Source organism: Papio anubis, chromosome 3 (assembly GCF_008728515.1).
Source record: "Papio anubis isolate 15944 chromosome 3, Panubis1.0, whole genome shotgun sequence".
In the NCBI taxonomy this organism is placed as follows: Eukaryota; Metazoa; Chordata; class Mammalia; order Primates; family Cercopithecidae; genus Papio; species Papio anubis.
In genome coordinates, this window is record NC_044978.1 from 49,387,485 (window position 1) to 49,410,356 (window position 22,872).

Below are 22,872 nucleotides of genomic sequence, written 5' to 3' on the forward strand. Positions count from 1 at the left end.
TCGCCCAGCTAATTTCTGTATTTGTAGTGGATTCAGGGTTTCACCATTTTGGCCAGCCCAGTCTTGAACTCCTGACCTCAAGTGATACGCCTGCCTCGGCCTCCCAAAGTGCTGGGATTACAGGCATGAGCCACTGCGCCAGGCTTTATCATACTCTTAGTCCAGTATGCTCTGCCTCTTTTAGAAGCAAACTTGTACTGATGTATTCCACATATGCCTGAATGCAAAGAGAGGACATATGTAATACAATTCTTATTTTTCCAATGAGATTCCCCCTCCCCCAAATTAGCCTAATTGGATATATAAACTACTAGGATGTAGACAAGATTCAAATGTCTATAATATTTCAGAGATTAATTTGGTTGCATATATATATTACTTTTTGACACATAATGTATATATTTATGGGGGACAGAATATTTTGATACACATATAACGTGTAATAATCAACTCAGGGTAATTAGCATATGATAACCTCAAACATTTGTCATTTATTTGTGTTGGTGACATTCAAAATCTCTCTTATGGTTATTTGAAAATATGTAGTAAATTACTGTTAACTACAATCCTACAGTGCTATAAAAAACTAGAACTTACTCCTCCTCTCTAGCTGTAATTTTTTTTTTTTTTTTTTGAGACAGGGTCTTACTCTGTCACTCAGGCTGAAGTGCAGTGGCATGATCTCGGTTCACAGCAACCTCTGCCTCCCGGGTTGGGGTGATCCTCCTGCCTCAGCCTCCCAAGTAGCTGGTATTACAAGTGTGTGCCACCACACTTGGCTAATTTTCGTATTTTTAGTAGAGATGGTGTTTCGCCATGTTAGTCAGGCTAGTCTTCAACTCCTGACCTTAAGTGATCCACCCACATTGGCCTTCCAAAGTGTTGGGATTACAGGTGTGAGCCACTGCGCCCAGCCACTAATTGTATGTATGTTAATCAACCTCTCTCTATTCTCCCACTCCCTGTACCCTTCCCAACCTCTAGTTACCACTATTCTACTCTCTGCTTCTGTGAGTTCAACGCTTTTAGCTCCCACATAGGAGTGAGAGCATGCGATCTTTATCCTTCTGTGGTTGCACATATATTTAAATCACACGTTATATAAAACAATACCTTAAGAAATATAGCTTTTTAGGCTGGGCACGGTGGCTCACGCCTGTAATCCCAGCACTTTGGGAGAATGAGGCGGGTGGATCACCCGAGGTCAGGAGTTCCAGACCAGCCTGGCCAACATGGCAAAACTCCGTCTCTACTAAAAATACAAAAATTAGCTGGACTTGGTGACATCTGCCTGTAATATCAGCTACTCAGGAGGCTGAGGCAGGAGAATCACTTGAACCCAGGAGGTGGAGGTTGCAGTGAGCTGAGATCATGCCATTGCACTCCAGCCTAGGTGACACAGTGAGGCACCATATCAAAAAAAAAAAAAAAGAAAGAAAAGAAATACAGCTTTTTAAACATTTGTATTAACCTATGAGGTACAAGTGTAATTTTGCTACATGCATAGAAGTATAGCTATCTTCAATCCCACATTTCGTGAAACAATTTTATTCAAACTCTTCACATACATCTTTGACACTAATGTCTTCATCACTACAGCCCCTCTCAAAATCATCCCGTATAATTTTCAAGAGCATACTCTTTCCTGCCTAAGCACTTAACATTCCATATAAGATACTCTTGTTGGAAATGTTACCCCATTTTGTACTTTGTCCTCTAAATTTAGATTCATCATCTAAAACATAACTATTTACTGCTATTGCCTTTAAGTGATCTTTAGGAGTTCATTTACTTGACATAAAACACTTAATAATTATGAAGTACTCTTTGCAGGAATAATTCCTAACTTTGTCTTCAATTTCTTTGCTTCCTTCTTTACCAGTTCTACTGGGGTACTCTTGCTACAAGCTTCCAAAATTAGGGTTGATTTCAGGATAATGGCTCTTTCCCAAATAGAACACTTCCTTATTCAAAATAGGAGAAATTTCAAATTCTGGAAAAACATGAGAAATTTTAGAAGACCTCCTCTATAAGGAGATGGCTCCTGCTTTTGGGGCCTGAGTTTTAGGAGATAAAAAGCTTTTGCCTCAAAGTAGCATCACAAAGATCAGATATAGGGGAAAAATGCCTGAAATTACCTTGTGGTAAACACCAATGAAACTAAAACTGAGCCCATTATTTTTTAAGATGTAGTAACATGTTTATACTCACATAACCCAGGCAGAAGCTCTCGGAGGAACTCCGTGAGGCCCGGGAGCCACACCTGTCACATACTCCAATTTCGGCCTCATGGAAGACTTCCTATAGGTTAACTCCAGCCTCCAGAATTCACTGGGGAGAAGTGTCTGTGTCAGCCCCGCCTGCCCTCTGCATGCTGTGGATCTGCAGGAATGTTCCTCACACGGGCTCAGACCTGCCCAGGCCCAGCTGCTGTTAGACAGACTCAGCTTTCGTCCACAGCCCTGTCAGATGCTGGACTGTGGCCTGGCCATGACAACCCGGCTTCCACTCCGTTCTCGGAATCTTCCACACCCCTGACTCTTGCTGCTTCATTCTTTTTTGTTGGAAGCTGCTTTTCCCCAAGCACTAATATTCAACATAAACATTTAAATTGTGTTTCTTATTCATTTTCCCGGTTGTGTTTCCTAGAATTTAAACGCACTTCGTTTTCTACTTAGCATAGTGGGTTAAATAGGCTTTTGTGGGCTAGTCTGGGAACATTGTTTCCAATGAAAAATGCATTCTGTGTTGGAAACAAACAAAACAAAGAAACTTTGGGAACACAACCTCTTTGTAGAGTGAGGACTGCCTGTCCTGCCTCATGTATCAGAATTAAAGTCTGCAAAGGTTCTCTTTTCAAATCTGGGCAGCTTTAAAAAAAACAAAAAACAAAACCCAATCTGGGATGGAAAGGTAGGAATCCAGCCATATCTGAAAGAACATGAGAAACAGATGTTTTTGTTTGTTTGTTTGTTTTGAGACGGAGTCTCACTCCCTTGTCCAGGCTGGAGTGTAGCAGTGCGATCTTGGTTCACCACCTCCGCCTTCCAGGTTCAAGCGATTCTCCTGCCTCAGCATCCCGAGTAGCTGGGATTACAGGTGGCTGACACTACGCCAGCTAATTTTTGTATTTTTAGTAGAGACAAGGTTTCACCACGTTGGCCAGGCTGGTCTCAAGCTCCTGACCTCAGGTAATCCACCTGCCTCGGCCTCCCAAAGTGCTGGGATTACAGGCATGAGCCGCCGTGCCCACCCTTTTTTGTTTTTTTAAATCATCCTCTTTCTAATTGGGGGTAGTGGTGGAGGGTGGGGGATGTAGAAATAAAGTGAAATAATTCCCCTCTGCCTCCTTAGGAAAACACCAGACCTCTGAGAAGGAGGTGATTAAACCGTTCAGTCACTTGACAAAGATAATCTAATTAATTAATGAAAGGATTTAACACCATGTCTGGAGCATCTGCAATGTGCTAGACACTCTTCTGGATATGCCATGACAGCTCTGACATGACAAGCAAGGTCTGTGGAGAAACGGAGACTAGGTAACAGAATGAACAAGAACGTGTAAGGTGCTGACAAATGCTATGATGAAAATTAACCAAGGGAAGTATTAAACCAGAGAAGTATTCAATAGAAGTGTGGCTGGTTAGCTACCTTTGGTTGTGTGGCCAGGGAAGGCATCTTTTTTTTTTTTTTTTGGGATGGAGTTTCGGTTTTTGGCCCGGGCTGGGGGCCCGGGGGGGGTTCCAGGTTCCTTTCAAGCCCCCCCCCCCGGTTTACGCCATTCTCCTGCCTCAGCCTCCCAAGTAGCTGGGACTACAGGCGCCCGCCACCTTGCCCAACTAGTTTTTTGTATTTTTTAGTAGAGACGGGGTTTCACCATGTTAGCCAGGATGGTCTCCATGTCCTGACCTCATGATCTGCCCATCTCGGCCTCCCAAAGTGCTGGGATTACAGGCGTGAGCCACCGCGCCCGGCCTGGGAAGGCATCTTTGGGGAGGTGACTTTTATGCTGAGACCAAAAACCACCTAAGAGAAGATGAGGGGAGTGGAATCTCAGGTAAGGAGGAAGGGCGAGTGCAAAGGCCCTGAGGTAGGATAGAACAAAAACAGTCTCAGCCTCCCAGAGTGCTAGGATTACAGGCGTGAGTCACCGCTCCTGGCTACACTGGAAGGCTTTAAACAGGGCAAAGCCTTATGTGATCTGACTTGAAAGGCTACTCTTCTACCTATGAAGAACAGGCAAGAGTAGAGGCAGAAGCACAAATGAATCAGATGACAGCAGGGATGCTGGTGGCCACCATGTAGTGTACACTTAACCGTGTGCCTGGAGCTCCTTAAAGCCCTTTGTCTGCATTATCCATTAATCCACACAACCTCTCTATAGAGTAATTTCTAGAATGTCCATATTACATATACAGAAAATAAAGTCTAGAAAAGTAATGTGCCTCCAACTGGTAAGAGTTTTTTTTTTATTATTATTATAATTATAATTACAAAATTGATTAAATCAATAATAGTTATCATAAGAAACATTTTTTAAATGAGCAAAAAGAGAAATTAAATCACTCGAGATCACATCATTCTGTGATAATTACTATTAACATTTTGGTTTATTTTTACTAGATGTTGTTCTCTGCAAGTATATTATCTATTGTTCTCAAAAGCATATGATTGCTTGCTTCTACACATTAAATAATTTCTAGATTACAAATGTTTACAATTTTATTATTAATTTTAAGAACACTGCCTGCAAGTTCATCTTTTTTTTTTTCTTTTAAGTAGAGACGGGATTTCACCATGCTGCCCAGGCTGGTCTCAAACTCCTGGGTTCAAGTGATCCACCCACCTCGGCCTCCCAAAGTGCTAGCATTATAGGCGTGAGCCACCACTCCTGGCCTACAAGTTCATCTTGAATGACACTATAAAAAAAACTGTGGCAGCCGGGCGCGGTGGCTCACGCCTGTAATCCCAACACTTTGGGAGGCCTAAGTGGGTGGATCACAAGGTCAGGAGTTCAAGACCAGCCTGGCCAAGATGGTGAACCCCGTCTCTACTAAAAATATACAAAAATTAGCTGGGCGTGGTGGCAGTCACTTATAATCCCAGCTACTTGGGAGGCTGAGGCAGAGAATTGCTTGAACATGGGAGGCGGAGGTTGCAGTGAGCTGAGATCACGCCACTGCACTCCAACCTGGGCGACAGAGCAAGACTCCATCTCAAAACAAAAACAAAAACAAACTGTGGCTGGGTGTTGGGTGCAGTGGTTCACGCCTGTAATCCTAGCACTTTGGGAGGCTGAGGTGGATGGATCGCTTGGGCTCAGAATTTCAAGGCCAGCCTGGGCAACATGGCGAAAACCCATCTCTACAAAAAAAAAATTTAAAAATTAGCCAGGTGTAATGGTGCACACCTGTAGTTCCAGCTACTTGAGAGGCTGAGGTGGGAGGATCACCTGAGCCTGGGAAGTGGTAATGCCACTGCACTCCGGGTGACAGAGCAAGACCCCATCTCGAATAAATAAATACATAAATAAATAAAATGCTGAACTGTAATACACGGAATCAAATGTACCATTGGACAGTTAATTAATATATTACTTAAGAATGGAGTTAATTTAAAAAAATGCAAGATTGTGTGTCCTATAAACACATTTATAGGACAGGTGTGTGTGTGTGTGTGTGTGTGTATATATATATATATATATATATATTTATTTATTTATTGAAATGGAGTTTCGCTGTGTCACCCAGGCTGGAGTGCAGTGGCACGATCTCAGCTCATTCCAATCTCTGTCTCCTGGGTTCAAGTGATTCTTCTACCTCAGCCTCCCAAGTAGCTGGGACTACAGGTGCACACCACCACACCCAGCTAATTTTTGTATTTTTAGTAGATAAGGGGTTTCACCATGTTGGCCAGGCTGGTCCCGATCTCCTGACCTCGTGATCAGCCTGCCTCAGCCTCCCAAAGTGCTGGGATTACAGGCATGAGCCACTGCACCCAGCTATGCTTATATATTTTTATAAAGTGTCTGAAAGGGCATACCAGATTGTTTGTCATAGTTACTGTTGGTTGTTAGGATTTTGAGTGATTTGTACATTTTATTTTTGATAATCTATTTAATCTCTCTCCAATGAATGTTTTTCTTCTAAAATTAATAAAGTAAATGGTGATTTAAAATTATAGATTAAGACTGGGTTTTTAAAAAATTAATGAAGTTCGGCTGGGTTCGGTGGCTCACGCCTGTAATCCCAGCACTTTGGGAGGCTGAGCGGGCGGGTCACCTAAGTTCAGGAGTTCGAGACCATCCTGGCCAACATGTGAAACCCCATCTCCACTAAAAATACAAAAAAATTAGTCAGGCATGGTAGTGGGCACCTGTAATCCCAGCTTCTTGGGAGGCTGAGGCAGGAGAATCGCTTGAACCCAGGAGGCAGACGTTGCAGTGAGCTGAGACCATGCCATTGCACTCCAGCCCGGGCAACAAGCAAACTCCATCTCAAAAATAAATAAGTAAACAAAAATTAATGAAGTTCTTCAAAAAGCATTTTTCTGTTTTCCATTTCCACGGCTCAAAAGTCATCTGTCAGCTGTACCTTGCTCCTAAGATGGGCATCCTTACCCATGGCCAGCCAGCCTGCTCATGGTGGGCTTGTCTGCATTGGGCCCTCAGTGGTAGAACAGTTTTTCCTGGCAATATGCTTGCCAACCTCCTGGACACCTGTACGTCCAGTAGCATGCTAGGCACTGTGAAGGATGGCACATCTGCTGCAGAGAGAATATCTGCCCTCTACTCAGCCACCAGAACCAGAAAAACAAACTGAACGACTTGAACCCAAGAAGTATATCATCTCAAATAAGGGATGGGGGTCACTTGGGACACCTCCACAAAAGCATACCCCCCAGAGACAAGGTCAAATCTCTCCTTTGCCATGAGAGGCCAGCCATTGTGATTTTGTCATTTCCCCTACGATGCAGTTTGGATGTTGTCCCCTCCCAAATCTCATGTTGAAATGTAATCCCCCATATTGGAGGTGGGGCCTGTGGGGAGGTGGCTGGATCATGGGGATGGATTTCTCATGAATGGTTTAGCACCATCCTCTTGGTGCTGTCCTCATGATAGTGAGTGAGTTTTCAAGAGATGTGGTCGTTTAAGTGTGTAGCACCTTCCGCCTCTCTCTCTTGTTCCTGCTCTCTCCATGTGACTGCCTGCTCCCCCTTCACCTTCTGCCATGATTGTAAGTTTGCTGAGGCCTCCCCAGAAGCTGAGCAGATGCCGTCATGCTTATTGTGTAGCCTGCAGAGCCATGAGCCAATTAAATCTCTTTTCTTTCTAAATTACCTGGTCTCAGGTATTTCTTTACAGCAATGTGAGAACAGATTAATACACCCCATAAGTCCATCTTGTATGGCACCATAAACTTGATGTAGAGCTTCTTTAAGAACTTTCCCTTTACTCAATAATCTTCTAGAATTATTTCTCCACAACTGTCCTGCTACTCCCATTTCCTCTATCTGTGCCTTTTCATGGTTTGCACAGCTGTGGTTCCAATCCCACTCTCACTAGTTATGCGACTCCGGACAAGTTATTTGAACTCACAGTCTCGGGTTTCCTCATTTATAAATGGAGATCATATTCCGTAAGGTCATTTTCAGGATGAAATGAAAGGATGTGACTCAGTCTCCTGGGAAACAGCAGACTGTCTCTAAATGCCATCTCTTGTTGCTTCACCCCTGCCCTCTGATGCCCACCCTCTGAGGAGTCTTGTCACTCTGCATGAAGTGTGAGGTATGGCTGAAGACCCAATGGGCCTTGATTTGAGCCTCATTTGGCCACATTTCAGTTGTGGGATCCTGGGCGAGTCTTTAAACATCTCTGGTCTTGGGGATGAATTATTGTGAGGTGCAAATGAGCTCAGAGATGCCAAATTACATTCCATTCAGGATAAACCTTTCCAAATACTTGAAAGGTATATGTCAGCAATAAAAATAGCCCTTTAGATGAAAATAAGCCTATAAACAAGATGACTCTACTTGGATATAACCAATCCCACAATTCTCAATGCACATTTTCAGAAGGATCATTATGAAATATTAAGGAAAGTTAGTTGCAGATACTCCAAATTCTATAGGATTGGCAAGAAGGGAGAGATCATTGATTTTCCCCTCTCTCTTATCTTGTCTACAACTGAGAATGAACCTGACCTGGTTCAAATCACAACCTTTGCCACATCATCTTGGGGGAGAGCACAGAGCAGGGGACACAGATGAGGTGGAGGTGCCAAGACTTCACAGCTGAGTAATGACCAAGCTCCCTGCTCTACTGAAGAACTCACACTGTCTCAGACTTAAGGCATTCCCCAGATGCCAGGTTGGGAAGTGATGCTTATAACTTGCAGAAGACCTATACTCAACTGGCATTTTTCTCCAAGGAGACAGTACAAGGCCTACCACAGGGCTGCTTTCTTTTTGGTCCTCTATCTTGAGCACAGGAGCATTTGAGCAGGGCTTTTTAAATTTGTCTGAAAGACATTCCAAAAGCTGGCCACAGCATCTTTTCCTAGGAATTGATCTATGGACTCAGCAAGGAGGATCAATAAGACCTTAAATGACCTGAAAGGACATGCCAGATCCAAAGAGGCTGCAAGACAGGTCTTTAGCAAATACATACAGGAAGGGATGGCTTAGCATCAAGCCCCTCCGGTTGAGGGCTGCCTGTAGATCGAGGGTTGTCATTTCAATGCCAGGTCCCAGAAACATTTTAATCAACCTGTCTTTGTTTGTGACTGAGTGAAGAGGACCACATGTATATTTTCATTTCTGGATATTGGATTCAAAGTCAGAGAGTCCCATTTGGACAATGAAGAGGACACTTTGCCTTCTATCTGTGTTATAGTAGATGGTACCTGCATCCTCAAGGTGGCATTCCGTTGCCTAAGTCATCATAGCAAAGAGCCAACCTCTCCACTCCTGCACAGAATAGAAATATCTTTGAGCTGAGTGCCCAGGAAAACGTGGATGACTGTATCACAGAACAGGCCACATGGGTTTTAATATGTCTGGTCTATTTCTCAGAAATCATGGTAGCCTAAGAAGGTTGGCCCACTGTTGATGGCTCGTGAAACAGAAATGAGGTGCTTTCCCAAGAACTTGAGAACTAGGTTGCTCTCAGAAAGTTTGACTACCAAAATCTGCACACCCAATGGTTTTGGCTAGAATTCAGTGGGCATAAACCAAGAGAGTGACTCAATTTGTGACTGAAAAGTTTGAGGATTACCTCAAATTCCCATTAAAGTGACTTGGCTATAATGCCAGGAAGATAGAGAATGTCATTATGACTTAGAGAGTGTAAATCTGCCTAGTGGGCTGTACAGGATGCTGTGTGGAGAAACAGGTTTGAAGAAACTAGAGCACGGGGAAAGAAGCTTGAAGCCTCAGAAGCCACAGGGCCATCTAAGCAGGGGTGAATGGGATGGGTGGGCAACCTCATTCTTTCAGAACACTGTATCAGGAGTATTTGTCTTGTCGACCACACAACGAATGTCATTCATTCTACTCCAGATAACTAAGCAAACTTTCGGATGGAATTTGTCTTCTCAGGTGCATTTATTTACATAGAGAGACCTTTTGCCCTGACGATGTGAGTATTCTGATCTGTCCATCATCATTCAGGTATACATCTCTGTCTCTCAGTGTCTAGTTAATGTGAGTCCACTCGAGGAATATCAAGAGCTGACCCTTGATGAATGTTGTGACATTTGTGGTAAATAGGTTCAGCTGGAATACTCCTCTGCCCATCCTGGGTATGGTAGTGTCAAAAGAGTGTACCATGTACCTGCCCTCTGCAATGTCTGCTTTTGCAGACTACCAATTGCAGGACCCAATCATCTTAATTTTAGCCCAGTAATTTTTCAAAAACAGTTAGAGAAAATAATACCTAAGAAAACACATTTGGTTTTGTTGGTGGCTGTCTTTATTTTTCAAATTTCTGCAATCCTATTGTTTTTCTGAAGTAATTTCTAAAACAGATGCCCCTTTGAAAACTATTTCCAATGTTTCTTTTGTGTGTGTGTGTGTGTGTGTGTGTGTGTGTGTGTGTGTGTGTGTGTGTGTTTATTTTTTACTTTTTGAGACGGAGTCTCACTCTGTGGCCCAGGCTAGAGTGCAGTGCAGTGGTGCCATCTCGGCTCATTCCAACCTCCGCCTCCCAGGTTCAAGTGATTCTTCTTCCTCAGCCTCCCGAGTAGCTGGGACTACAGGCATGCACCACCAATTTTTGTATTTTTGTAATTTTTGTATTTTCAGTAGAGACAGGGTTTCCTCATGTTGGCCAGGCTGGTCTTGAACTCCTGACCTCAGGTAATCCACCTGCCTCTGTCTCCCAAAGCGCTGGAATTACAGGCATGAGCCACCACGCCTGGCCTCATTTTTTTTTTTTTTTTAATCATTTCACTCAGCAGCTTCACCAGGCCCAAGCCTGACATAAAAGTTTTCATATCCCATAATGCAAAAAACCCCAAGAACTCTGTGAAGGAACAATATTGGCCCAGAATCGACCCAAACAGGGAGATCTGGGCTGCATCTTCCCTTCCCCCCACCCGCCCCAGAAAGTCTAAATTTAGTTTACTGGATACACTGCAATGACATTAACATGTTGCAAAAACAAGAATCAAGCAAAAGAGAAAGAGGAAGCTTAATGTGGCATGAGGTATTTTAATACCATGGCAACTGTAGTATCTTCTCTATTATTTAATTCACTTCCTTAGGTCAGGTTATTCTGCCCTCTCTCTCTCCTGCACTTCCTGTTGCTGTAATCAAATCAGGTCACCCTGAATCTGTAAGTCTTCTTCCTGACTGCAGTCATGTCTATTTCCAGCAGAATGAATTTTCTCCATTTCTTTCTTTGCTCCCTGGACCTTTATTTGGTGCCCTTGATGTCCCTGCTCTTCCCAGTGCTCTACAAGCTGCAAACGCTTCCCTTTCATCCCCATCTCCTCCCCCACCGGTCTCCTCCTCACTGCTCCTCTCCCAGCCCCTCCCTCCAATTTCTGCAGTTGTCACTAACACAGTTAGCCACTTGATTAGTGACTCAGTGATTCAGAACCCAGGAACCTTGGTTCTCCTAAAACTTCCATGCTTCCCTCCCTAGAGTCAAGATAAAGGTTCTCCCCTCACCCGCCTGCCCAGATAGAGCCATTAAAGTGAGAGGACTTGAGTATTCAGTTTGTTAGAGTTGCCCTGGCTTCTTCCCGTTTCCTTTTTATGTGCCTTTTCCTGGGGCTCCTCAGGCTCTATTTACCTTTCCTCCAGAAAAGGTGACAGAGAAAGTTTGAGCTTCGAATTTATGTAGCCCAACTCCTCATTTACAAATGGGAAAACGAAGGCCCTGAGAACTGAATTGCCCAGTTGCTTGGCTAGTTCTTGGTGGAACCAAAACAAAACACTCAATCAAACTGGCTAATTTGGTGGGAAAAAAATCTTGTGAAGTAGTGAGTAGTGCCAAAACGAGACTTGATGATTATTTAAAAGCTCTTTCACTAGTTCTATCCTTGTCTTCCTGCTGGTGGTGTAAGCAAGTGGTGGAAACCAGAGCCAGGCCAACAACCATAAAGTCACCAGGCCACCTGGAGAGGCCCTGATGCGACTTCCTACCGCTGAGGTGTCAGAGGCTCCTCCCTCCCAAATACATGGAGACCCAGAAGACTGCTTGGGCTCCTCCAGTCCCTGCCAGCGGGCAGGATGAAGAGTCAGTAACAGCCAACAGTAGTGAATCCCACACAAGTTCCACATTCACTAGTTGTTTCACAATTCACTTAGCATGCATAGCAGCGAATTGACAGAATTGTTTCCCCTAAATGTAGGAAGGTGCATAAAATACAAGAAGCTTGTAAAAATATATTTATTGCAAAAGTTATATCAGTCTTGTATGTAAGCACCAGCCTTCTCCAGGGAAAGACAGGGGTGGTAGAATGAATAAAATTAACTCAGTATTTTGACTGCTTGCTGCAGTGGAAGAAGGACTTATGTTTCCCAAGCTGGGTATGAAGAGAAGGAATCCAGCCTTGGAGGCAATGGAAACTAAGCCAGAGCAGCTTAGAAAAGTCACCCCTCCTCCTGATTCAAGACCAGAGACAGGGGAAAAAAAAAAAAAAAAGTCACTCTCGATGTGAACACGAAAGCAAGTCTCACCCAGCCTAGATGTTGGATGTCCTGTGCAGTCCTGTTCCTCCCCGGTAGAGCTCGTTCTGTCTCACTGGGAGCTGCCAAGTTAGGAGCTGAGCCACACCGCTGCCGCTGCCGCTGCCACTGCTGCTGCTGCACGTTGTGATGAAGAGTTTTATTGATTTTCTAGCCCATGACCACATTGGTGGGGACAGAGTACGACAGGGGAAACTGGTGGAAAGCCAATAAGAAAGAGAGTTTATGAAATCAGCTCTCAATGAAGAAAACTGTGGGAAAGAATGGGATGGAAGCAGATTTGGGGCCAGTCGATGTGGGAAAGTAGAACAACTCAAAAATGCTCTTCAGATTTGAACTGAAACAAAGCACTTTGCCAAAACACAGGAGGAGAATCCAGTCTGTGAGAAAGACTCAGCACTGTTTATATAAAACAGAATATTCCTATCTGCAAAATCATTGCTGACAATGCTTAACCCACATTCTGTACCAGGCACTGTGTTGTGTTCTAGGACCACAGATAAGAATCAGTCCGTCTAGAGAAGGAGACTTGAAATATACACAACATGATTTGTAAAGGTACAAGTGGATCTTAAGAGAGTCATAAAAACATTTTGCCCTAGCTTTGGGCCCAGAGCCAGCAGGAATGAATGGTGGGGGAAGAGGGATGGAACTGTGTCCCTGCTGCTGCCTGAGTCATGTGCAGATCTGGTGAAGGTCCTCTGGTAGTTCCTCCCCCCCCCCATCACTACTAACTTTGCTAGAAGGACCGTGCTCCCTTCCTGTCCCTGCCTCTTGCAGGTCCGGAGGACCTCTCTGCTTCACCCATGGGGGCCGTAGGCAGGGTTTCAGGTGTTCTCAAGGTAGTAGATAGAAAGGGCTTGACAGTTTGGGTGCTTAGGCTGGGAAAATCTCACAGCACCAAGGGGACAGTTGGACACTTGCAACATGATTCCTCCCCTCTCCTTCACTCCCACACGTACCCACCCACCACGAACCTGTGTCTTCTGTGCGTCTGGAGAGGAGATTTCTTCCAGCCTCCCAACCCTGCCTCACCCCCTTTGAGTAAGAGAATAAAGTATTTTTGCTGCTTTCTTTAGCTTTCAGCATTGTATTCACCCCTGAAAATCAACTGGAAACTGGGGAAGTATCTGGTATGTTCTAGTGCACCAGTATAATATGCAAGGGAGGAGGTGATATGTAAAAAGGTTAAATAAGAAAAAATATATAATTCAAAACCAGTGAGTGACCGAGCTCAGTAAATGATAGCTTTTAAAAAATCAGATATAAAATCCTGTTTCTGTGGTTCATGTTTGAAAATGATGTAACCTAAAGTGGCTCTTTCATCTTCCACTGCAGGTACACCTTCTCTGTTTAGCCTTGGACTCCCAGTATCTGCACTGGAGGACTTTAAGGAGGTCAAACCTAAGCCAAGAGACTTCAGAGAGGTCTAGACTAAGCTAGAGGGTGTCTTGCTTGAGCCAGAGAACCTGAGTGGTCTAGCCTAAGCCCCAAGGACCTTATGTCAATGTAGACTAAGCCTCTAATCTGGAGGAATTCAGGCTGGCTGGCTGGGCTCTCAAGACACCTCTGCAGGTGAGCAGCACCAGGACTCAAAGTCTCCTAACTTCTGGTCCAGGGCCCTCCCCTTTCTAAAATAGTCAAAGGGGCTGAAATTCCTGGAAGTGTGTGGTACTAATGTTCCTAGCATTGTTCTCTTTTTCACAGAGGAAAAACTGCCTTTAAGAAACAAGCCGGCAATACTTGACAAAAATATCTACCATTTAAGCACAGAGCCAAAAACAAGGAGTAGTCTCCCGGGCGCTGAAAGTATTTTGAAATCCCCAAAGTCTCATTCATTGTTCAGAAAGCAAAATGGAACTACTTTTTTTTTTTGCTCCCTCCTCCCCTCTATGCAGTAGCTGTTCTTGGCAGGTGCCCAGAGTGGCACCCGGTAATTCCACGGTACATTGTGTACATTTGCATCTATTTAATCGGCTATTTACAGTCGTCCTTTACCGCCACCTGTAAGAGGCAGCGCCATAATGACACTAAGTGGCTGGGCCGGAAGCCGGGTGCCCAGTGGTTTTCTCCACTTGAGGACGCCTGAATCTGTGAAGTGGTTGGCACTTGGAGAAACAGGGAGACAGCTGGGGACATCACAAGTACAGGGCGGGAGGCGCGGGAAAGAGGCGCGCCAGACGGAGGGTCCTTCCTTCCTCGTTAGCTCCACTCGGCGGCTCCTTTTCAATTACCACAGCCGGGAGAAGGAACCTGCCGAGCCTTCGGTGCGGCTTGTTTCCTGCCTGACAGAGAGCCCGCTGCCATTTGGATTTGATGGATTTCTGAATCACCCGAGGGCCTGGCGACCCGAAGGAGGGCGGGGAGTGGGGGCGCTGGGGTGGACCCGCCATCCTGCGGAATCCGGGCCAGATAACAGCCCCCGAGCTCGGGAAATTGGCTTGCGGATGTGATGCGGGACCGCGAGGACACCTGCGCTCCCGTGCGTGTCGCACTCGTGCAGCTCCCGGTGGCGAACGGGGTGATGTGGGGGCGAGGGTGAGAGGAAGTCCAGGCGCCAGAGCGTCAGAAACGCTTCCTTAGCTTCCCTGGCACTTTGGAGGTTGTCTCGAGGGGGCACGGACAGTGCACGGCGGACTTTCAAGTTGCTCCCGGCACAACTGGAGGCCGGGAGCTCGGAGCCCCCACGGGCAGTCCAAGTGTCCGGAAGAAGCCCGCAGCGCCCGGGACCGCGTTGCGCGCTCGGGGCGCGCCAAGCCGCACCTAAGCAAAGGAGAAACGCTCACGGGCCAGAGGCGGGTTGGCTGGGACGCGGAATACGCTCGGCCCCGGAGCGCCTTTCGTTTTAAGGAGCCTTACTTCTGGAAAGGGACAGGGAACTGTCAATCAGCGAGGGAGGGAGCGCACCGGCGCTGGGTGATGTCAGCGGATCAGCTGCTCGATAACAAAGAGGGGGTATTACAGGAGAAAGTTGCAGCAGCTGCAGCGGCCAAGGCGGCACACCGGAGCCTCCGAGGCGAGGGGCAAGTGGGCGAAGGGAGGGGGGACGACGGCTGCTGCCGCAGCAGCTGAAGGCCAAGGAATTGAAAGGGCTGTAGGGGGAGGCAGTGCGAGCCAGCCCCGACTGCTCCTCCTCTTCCTCCTCCTCCTCCAAACTCGCGAGCCCCAGAGCTCGCTCAGCAGCCAGGAGCACCCGGAGGGACGGGAGGCAGCCGCGCAGCCCCGAGCTGGGCAGGGTCCCCAGCCGCCATGGATAGCGACGACGAGATGGTGGAGGAGGCGGTGGAAGGTACAAGCATTTCTCCAGGGCCCGGGGAGGAGGCGCAGAGGGCCCGGAGCGCGGAAGGAGTGGCGGGCTGCAAGCGGCGCGGCGCCGGGCCCCGCGGCCGCCACTGTCCCTTACACGGGTGGCCGGCTGCCCGGCTCGGGCGGGGGCCCGACAGCCACGGTCACGCCGCCGGGAGCGCGCACTGCGCGGCGGGGCGCAGGCCGAGAATGGGGCTCTGCCAGGCCGGGGGCGCTGGAAAGGCACGGCCGCTACATCCCGCCCGGCCACAGCCTGCATCCACCCTCGGAGTTGCGAAACCTGCCCCGCGCTCTGGCCTTTCCTCCTTTGGGCGCGGAGGGTGGGTGCACTCCGCAGGGCAGCCGCTTGAGGCCGGCGGACTCCGCGGAGCAATCCCCTAGCCCAGTTTTGGCCACCCGGATTCCCTCCCGGCCGCCAGCCCTTTCCTTCTGCTGCCTCTGCGCCCCGCGGCGGCCGCGGCCGCGTCCGGGTAGGTCCCCCGGCGCAGCGCACGGGGCCAGACCGGGCACGTGGCAGCAGCGGCCCAGGCGGCAGCTCTTCCGAAAAGATGAAATCATTGTCGGGCGACTGACAAGGCTCCCGACCCGGGACTCGAACGCGCGCCGTCCGGGAGGCGGGCGGCCCTCCCCTCCGCTGCCCCCGAGCGAACTCAGTCAGGCCTCCCCCTCCCCCTTCCTGCTTCGCCGGGGTGCAGCCGCCACGCTGTGCAGGCGCGCCGCGAGCCCGCACCGAAATTGCTGGGTGACACTTAACTTTCTGAATTCCATGCCGTTGGCTGTGGGTGATATCACCGCCTCGGTGTCGTGTTTCTCCGCCCCTTCTCTTCTACCGCCCCTCCCCCGACTTTTCTCGCCACTTTGTTTTGCTGAGTTTCTCCACCTTTTTTTTTTTTTTTTGCTAGTTCTGAAAAAACGATGTGGGGACGTTATACAATCTCGTTGTTTGTATCATGGGATGTTATGATTTTGTAACAGCGAATACTGGAAAATACTCTTTAGTGTATTTATTTGGTTCCACTACATACAGTACGTCGTGATGTTTTTCAGTGTGGTGTGGTATGACACCAGAATGTTTTAAACCAAGCATGTGAGTAAATAATTTTTAGCTGTTTGTTGAATCTGGTTTCTGTCTGATTTGTATAAACACAAGTTCTGACGAAAGATAAAGAAAAAAGTGGCAACACTACAAATGCATAAGGATACATGGTTATTGTTACATTGGGAAAACTCAGTTTTAATATTTTCATAAACATAATTCCCTTTGCAGTGCTTCTGAGGTCTTAAGGGGAGATTAAGCAGACTAACATTTCTGAACTCTTGAAAAGTATTCAATATAATGCCAACATTAAAACTTATTTCTTCATCTAACTTCGAAGCCAATTAAAGAGTGTGTGGTTTTTGTTAAGAACATTTTCACCATGTTGTGAACTCACAGAGCTATTTATCTCTCTAATAAATAAAGCCCATGTTGGGGCTGACTGGAGCCCAGATACATTGATTGAGTTGATCCACAGGGAGCCTTCTCAGAAGTTAAAAGTTGTTGACTTCTTGTGCCTCCATGTTGTGAAAGATAAAGGAAAAATGATCTCAGATTGTTAGGGTTTGCTTTCTTTCTTCAACGTTTACTTTTACTTGTAAAAATTAAATACAAACCCTTGATTGCTGGTACTGTTCTCCGTGTTAAACCACATTCATTCCCCTTTGAAGCTGTTTACAAACATATGTCCAGTTGTCCACAGTCCTCAGGCTCCTTTGCAGACTGTGACCAAGAGCTTTAGAAATGTATCAGTGTTGTTTTCGTGAGACCGTCCACTGGATTCGAAAACAGGGAAGTTTACATAAACAGGGATGGTTTTGTTTTATAGGGTAATCATCCACATTATTGTCCAAAATCAGAGCCCCCTTGAGAATGAGAGGGGCTATTAATAATGATGCTGGGACAAGTAGCTTAAGCCTTGAATGTCTGGGGCAATCTGGGACACATGGTCACTCAGTTGTAGCTAACTAAACAATTAGAGCAGCACAGAATCTTTAAAAGCCCCTAGAAGCATCTCAGGCTCTAACTTGCACAGTGCCAGGAGTGTGTGTGTGCACATGCAGTAAACTGTACCTGTGTCATGCACTCTTGTCCAGCCATTCTTGGCCTTGTGAGTGCTGTTTGCAATAGTCTTTACATAACATCTAACACTTACACAGGGGACTGGTATAAACTGCTTCTGCTCTTTCCCAAAGAGAAGCTAGTCTGAATATCTTAGTGTTTAAGTACCAACTAATCTACCTCTTTCCATAAACAGAGCCTCTGTTCTCAGTAGTTTCACTGTCATAGCTATTATTATCGTTGCTATAATTGTTTAGTTCTTATTAAGTGCAGGCTGTGTGCTAAGTGTTTCACAGACATTATCCATTCAGTCCTATTCAGTCTTATGAGGTGGGTACTAATATTATCCTAATTTTACAGAGGCGGGAACTGAGGCATACAGAAGTTAAGGACTAATCCAAGAACACTCAGTGAGGTGGAGAGACTGGCTTGGACTTCCAAAACGGCCCTCCACCAGACCAAACTGTCTTCCTACATTTTTTATTTTTAACGAGTTAGTCAAATTTATGAAACACTTGATAACTGAGTTTGGAAGCGACAGTTAAATATTATGTCAGTGCCATTTTTTTTTTGTCACTATAACTCTGTAGAGGTTGGTTCTGATAGAGTTCAGTGACTTTCAGAAAAATGCATTTGGGGAAAAAGAACTTAACTTGTGTCCTCTGCAATGGCTTTTTCCTTCTTCATTAGAGATTTACTCTGGGGAAGAAATTAGTCTCTTCAGGACTTGAGTTTAAATGTCTTATATATCATGTGCATTTAGTTCTCTTTCAGGGTATGATTGTAACTCTGGGGAAGTTCTGAACTCAGGGTGGACAAATCCCTGAGGTGAGGGGAGTGGCGGAGGCTGTGTCGAGAGAGTGTTCTGTGTACTGTGTTGGCTGTGCTCTTGTGAGAGGGCAGCAAGCCCTGGGCCTCAGAGAGCCTCAGAGGGCCTCAGAGCTCCACCTGAGCTCTGCTGTGGCTTTTGGAAAACACTTTGAGACACACTAGGTTCAAAGATGAAGAGTGATGTGGTCTGGAAAACACTTTGAGACACACTGGTTCAGTGAAGAGTGAATGGTGACGGTTGAGAGGAAGTAAAAATTAGTCCAGCTTAGGGAAGTCAAAGCGGAAAGATTTTCCAGAAGAGGTGCCGAAGAGCTGAGTCAGGTTGCGAGGGGAACTTTGTGAGTGAAGACACGGAGGCATGGAATTCTGCGGGTGCACCCAGAGAACAGTCGTTCACTGCAACAGGGAGCTTACAAGGAGAAAAGCGAAGGAGGAGACAGGGAAGGGAGGCTGGATCACAGGCTGAGAGCATGGACTGTGTGCTGGAAGCCATGGAAGCTGTGGGGGCTCTTTAAAAAAGGGAATGACAGGATCAGGACTCCACTCCGGGAAGTAGCTAGCAGGACAGTCAGAGGGACTGACACAGCAGGTGGGGTACCTTGAAATCTCTTTGCAGTGGTCCAGATGCGCAGTTATGAGGGCAGGAAAAACAGAAGGGCCTGGAAATGTGTAGGAGACATGGAGGAAGAATGATTAAAAGGAGGAAATATCAGAACAAGGGACCAGAATGAAAACAAGCATCTCAGTGTTCCACTGCCACAACCCCCTCAAAATATTAAGATTGTTTTTTATTAACACTCCCCCTAATATCAGATTCTGCATGTCTCTACTAAGACAGCTCATGCCCTGTATCTAGGAAAAAATGCATATGAAGTGTATTGTAGCACCCTTTCTGTGTGGGCCACATATTAAAATTATGACCCTCACAACTAATAGTTGAACTCTTGCCAACAATTACCCTTAAAAATAAAATTATCCAAACTTGCATATATAACCCCGAATCTAAAATAAAAGTTGAAATAATATTTTGGAAAACCTAAAAAAATAAAAAAATTTTAAAAGACCAAAACGTCAAGCTATGTTTTTAAGAGTCAGTGATTGAATGCATCACAAGGAGGGCATGTTCTTTGCATTAAACAGAATAAGCTTGCCTTTTATTATTGTTGTTTTTTGTTTTTCAATTTATTTATGTATTTATTTAATGAGATGGGGTCTCACTGTATTGCCCAGACTGGTCTCCTGGGCTCAAGAGATCCACCTTGGCTTCCCAAAGTGCTGGGATTACAGACATGAACCACCGCGCCCAGCCTATTATTGTTGGTTTTTTAAAGCAATGTTCTAGTCTACAAAACCAACGGTATGTGTGTAGGGTCTCTGGTTCTAAAGGAATTACTCGCACACCACTCTCAGATCTCTTGTGAGTAAGCCTGAGACATTAAGCAGCTGGGTGTCTGATCCAGAGGGAATTTACTTTGCTGAGATTGAGATGTACATTGCTGCTTAGAATATAGGCCTGACTCTTATCAGATTCAGGAAGAAGCTCCCTCAGAAGTAACTAGAGGGGAAAATTGTAACTTTCTATCTGTTCAATAGATAATAATCATAGAACAAAGTGAAAAAGTAGACTTGTGAACTGATACTTTTTTTCCTTTCTCTAACTTCTGTAAATATTTAAAATCATGCTACAGACAGATAACACAGAACATTAGCTTGGGCAACCTTATAAACACAGAGCAGTCATTCAAGTTAATTTTCCCTGTTGCTTGGGACTGGTATTCAGCCTGTGTTCAGTGGGAACTCGCCTGGAAGGCTGTTGGCTGACTTGGCGCATTTTACAAATTGACCTCATGCAGAGCAAGGAGGACTAGTGTTTCCCTTCAAGTTAGATAACACTTGGAAGAGATAAGACTTTGCAACCGGGATATGCTGTTGGAAATCTGGTGGTTGAATGATCTTCACCACAAATCCTTCTTCCACTTCCCTGCCGGGGACCTGGGGGTTCCTACCTTTTCAGAGGTACCTTCTTACCATCACCAAGGAAGAGTGTGTTCAACTAGTTTGCCAGTGTCTAGAATGGCAATTAAAGGATTTGGAGAAGGGGCTTTCAGTATTCATCAGCACATTCAAAGTGGTAATGTCTCTTGGGCAAGTCTTTTTTTTTTGAGACGGAGTCTCGCTCTGTCGCCCAGGCTGGAGTGCAGTGGCCGGATCTCAGCTCACTGCAAGCTCCGTCTCCTGGGTTCACGCCATTCTCCTGCCTCAGCCTCCCGAGTAGCTGGGACTACAGGCCCGCCACCTCGCCTGGCTAGTTTTTTGTGTTTTTTAGTAGAGACGGGGTTTCACCGTGTTAGCCGGGATGGTCTCGATCTCCTGACCTTGTGATCCGCCCGTCTTGGCCTCCCAAAGTGCTGGGATTACAGGCTTGAGCCACCGCGCCCGGCACTTGGGCAAGTCTTATAAAGCATTGGTGTCTTTATCTGTAAGATGAGAATATGGGAAACTGTTTTGAGGCTTGCATTTGATAACAGGAAAGCATATTACCCAATGCCAGATCATAGTAGATTCATACACTTTTTATCCTCCTCTGTTTATCAGAACCTGTGCATTTTAAATTGACTTACTGACATGACAAAATATTACATGATCTTATTGTCCAAATATTACATGATCTTATTGGCATTTGAAAAAGAGTTATGTCAGACTCTGTTCTAGCACTAATGTTGAAAGAAGATGTAAGAGCACTGCAACCCAGTCTCTTCTCTTTCTCATGGAAAGTCTCTGTTATTGTTTTGGTTGTGGCTGCTGTTTTAGATATAAAGTTCTACTGCTAGGAAAACTACTCCAGGATGCTAAATGTTCAGAGTGGAAGTCTTGAATGATCACAACCCTTAATCTCTAGTTCCTTTAATTGATCACACCCTAAGGATGTAAAGAAAACGAAACAAACCAGGAAGGGGCTCCTGCTGTCTTCTAATAGATTTCAGAACTGTCTCACAACCAGCAATCTAAAAGCCTTTAGAATGACAGGGAGAGGTCGCACGTCCAAGCACCTCCTTAATGTGCAAGGTCACCAGAGTAATGGCCATCATTTGGTAGCTCTCCCCTGTCCTTGTCTCTCCCAAGAGATTAAGATGGTGATAGGGCTCCTCTTCATTTGCCTGTTGAAAGGCATTGAGGCCAGGTGTGGTGGCTCTTGCCTGTAATCCCAGCACCCAAAGTGGGTGGATTACTTGAGCTCAGGAGTTTGAGACCAGCCTGGGCAACACAGTGAGACCCTGTCTCTATAAAAAAATTTTTTAATTAGCCATTTGCGAGGCTGAGGTGGGTGGATCACCTGAAGTCAGAAGTTCGAGACCAGCCTGGCCAACATAGTGAAACCTCGTCTCTACTAAAAATACAAAAAAATTAGCTGGGCATGGTGGCAGGTGCCTGTAATCCCAGCTACTAGGGAGGCTGAGGCAGGACAATTGCTAGCACCTGGGAGGCGGAGGTTGCAGTGAGCCAAGATGGCACCATTGCACTCCAGCCTGGGCAAAAAGAGTGAAACTCTGTCTCAAAAAAAAAAAATTAGCCGGTTGTGGTGATGTCTACCTAAAGTCCCAGCTACATGGGAGGCTGAGGCAGAAGGATCACTTGAGCCTACAAGTTTGAGGTTACAGTAAGCTATGGTCTCATCACTGCACTCCAGCCTAAGTAACAGAGTGAGACCCTGTCTCTGAAAAATAAAGGAAAGAGGAAGAGAAAGAGGGAAGGAGGGAGTGAGGTAAGAAAGGAAGAAAAGGAGGGAAGGAGGGAGGGAGGCAAGGAGGAAGGAAGGAAAGGAGGGAGGGAGGGAAGGAAGGGAAGGAAGGAAGGAAGGAAGGGAAGGAAGGAAGGAAGGGGAAGGGAGGGAAGTGAAGGATTCTTCTGCGGAGGGATGGATATTTTGTTAAGCCCTAACTGGGATCAGTACTATCCTCCAAGGGCTTGTAGTATGTTATATCACACTTTCAATTTTCCCTAATATCCAAATTCCATTGCTGAGGGTGCACCTTCAGTGTTTTATTCAGAAATAGGACAGGGCTGAAGGAAGGTAGAAATTAATTATATTGGAAACTTTTTCCTTAGTGTTCAGATTTATGGTAATTCTCTCAATCTAAAGTGGAATAACAAATTTTATCAAACATAAGCTTTTAAAACTGTGAAATATGTGAACTGTTTTCTATGATGAAAGCATTTTCAACAAGTTAATAAATGCTCTAGTATGAGGCTAAACTGATTATTTGGATATTAATACCTAAATCAAAAGTAGGACACTGAATTTATATGCCTAAATTTAACTTGATCGCAACAACATTTCACTAAAAAAAGCTCTTAGCAATACACTGAGTGGCTTTTTTTAATGAAAAGAGAAAAGTAAATTTACTTTATTTCAATGAGAGAAATGGCATCAGATATTTAGA

General features: G+C 45.6%; 1 protein-coding gene across 4 annotated transcripts in view; it reads left to right on the plus strand.

The window, feature by feature from the left end:
* Nucleotides 1-14,199: 14,199 nt before the first annotated feature.
* The window catches only part of SETD7 (SET domain containing 7, histone lysine methyltransferase), an 86,186-nt gene continuing 77,513 nt past the window's right edge, over nucleotides 14,200-22,872 (plus strand). For all 4 annotated transcript variants that reach the window (XM_021938118.2, XM_009207588.4, XM_003899204.5 and 1 more), the window contains exon 1: nucleotides 14,200-15,484. In XM_021938118.2, the coding sequence (XP_021793810.1) occupies nucleotides 15,445-15,484 (40 nt within the window). In that variant the 5' untranslated portion in view covers nucleotides 14,200-15,444. The remainder of the gene's footprint in view (nucleotides 15,485-22,872) is intronic.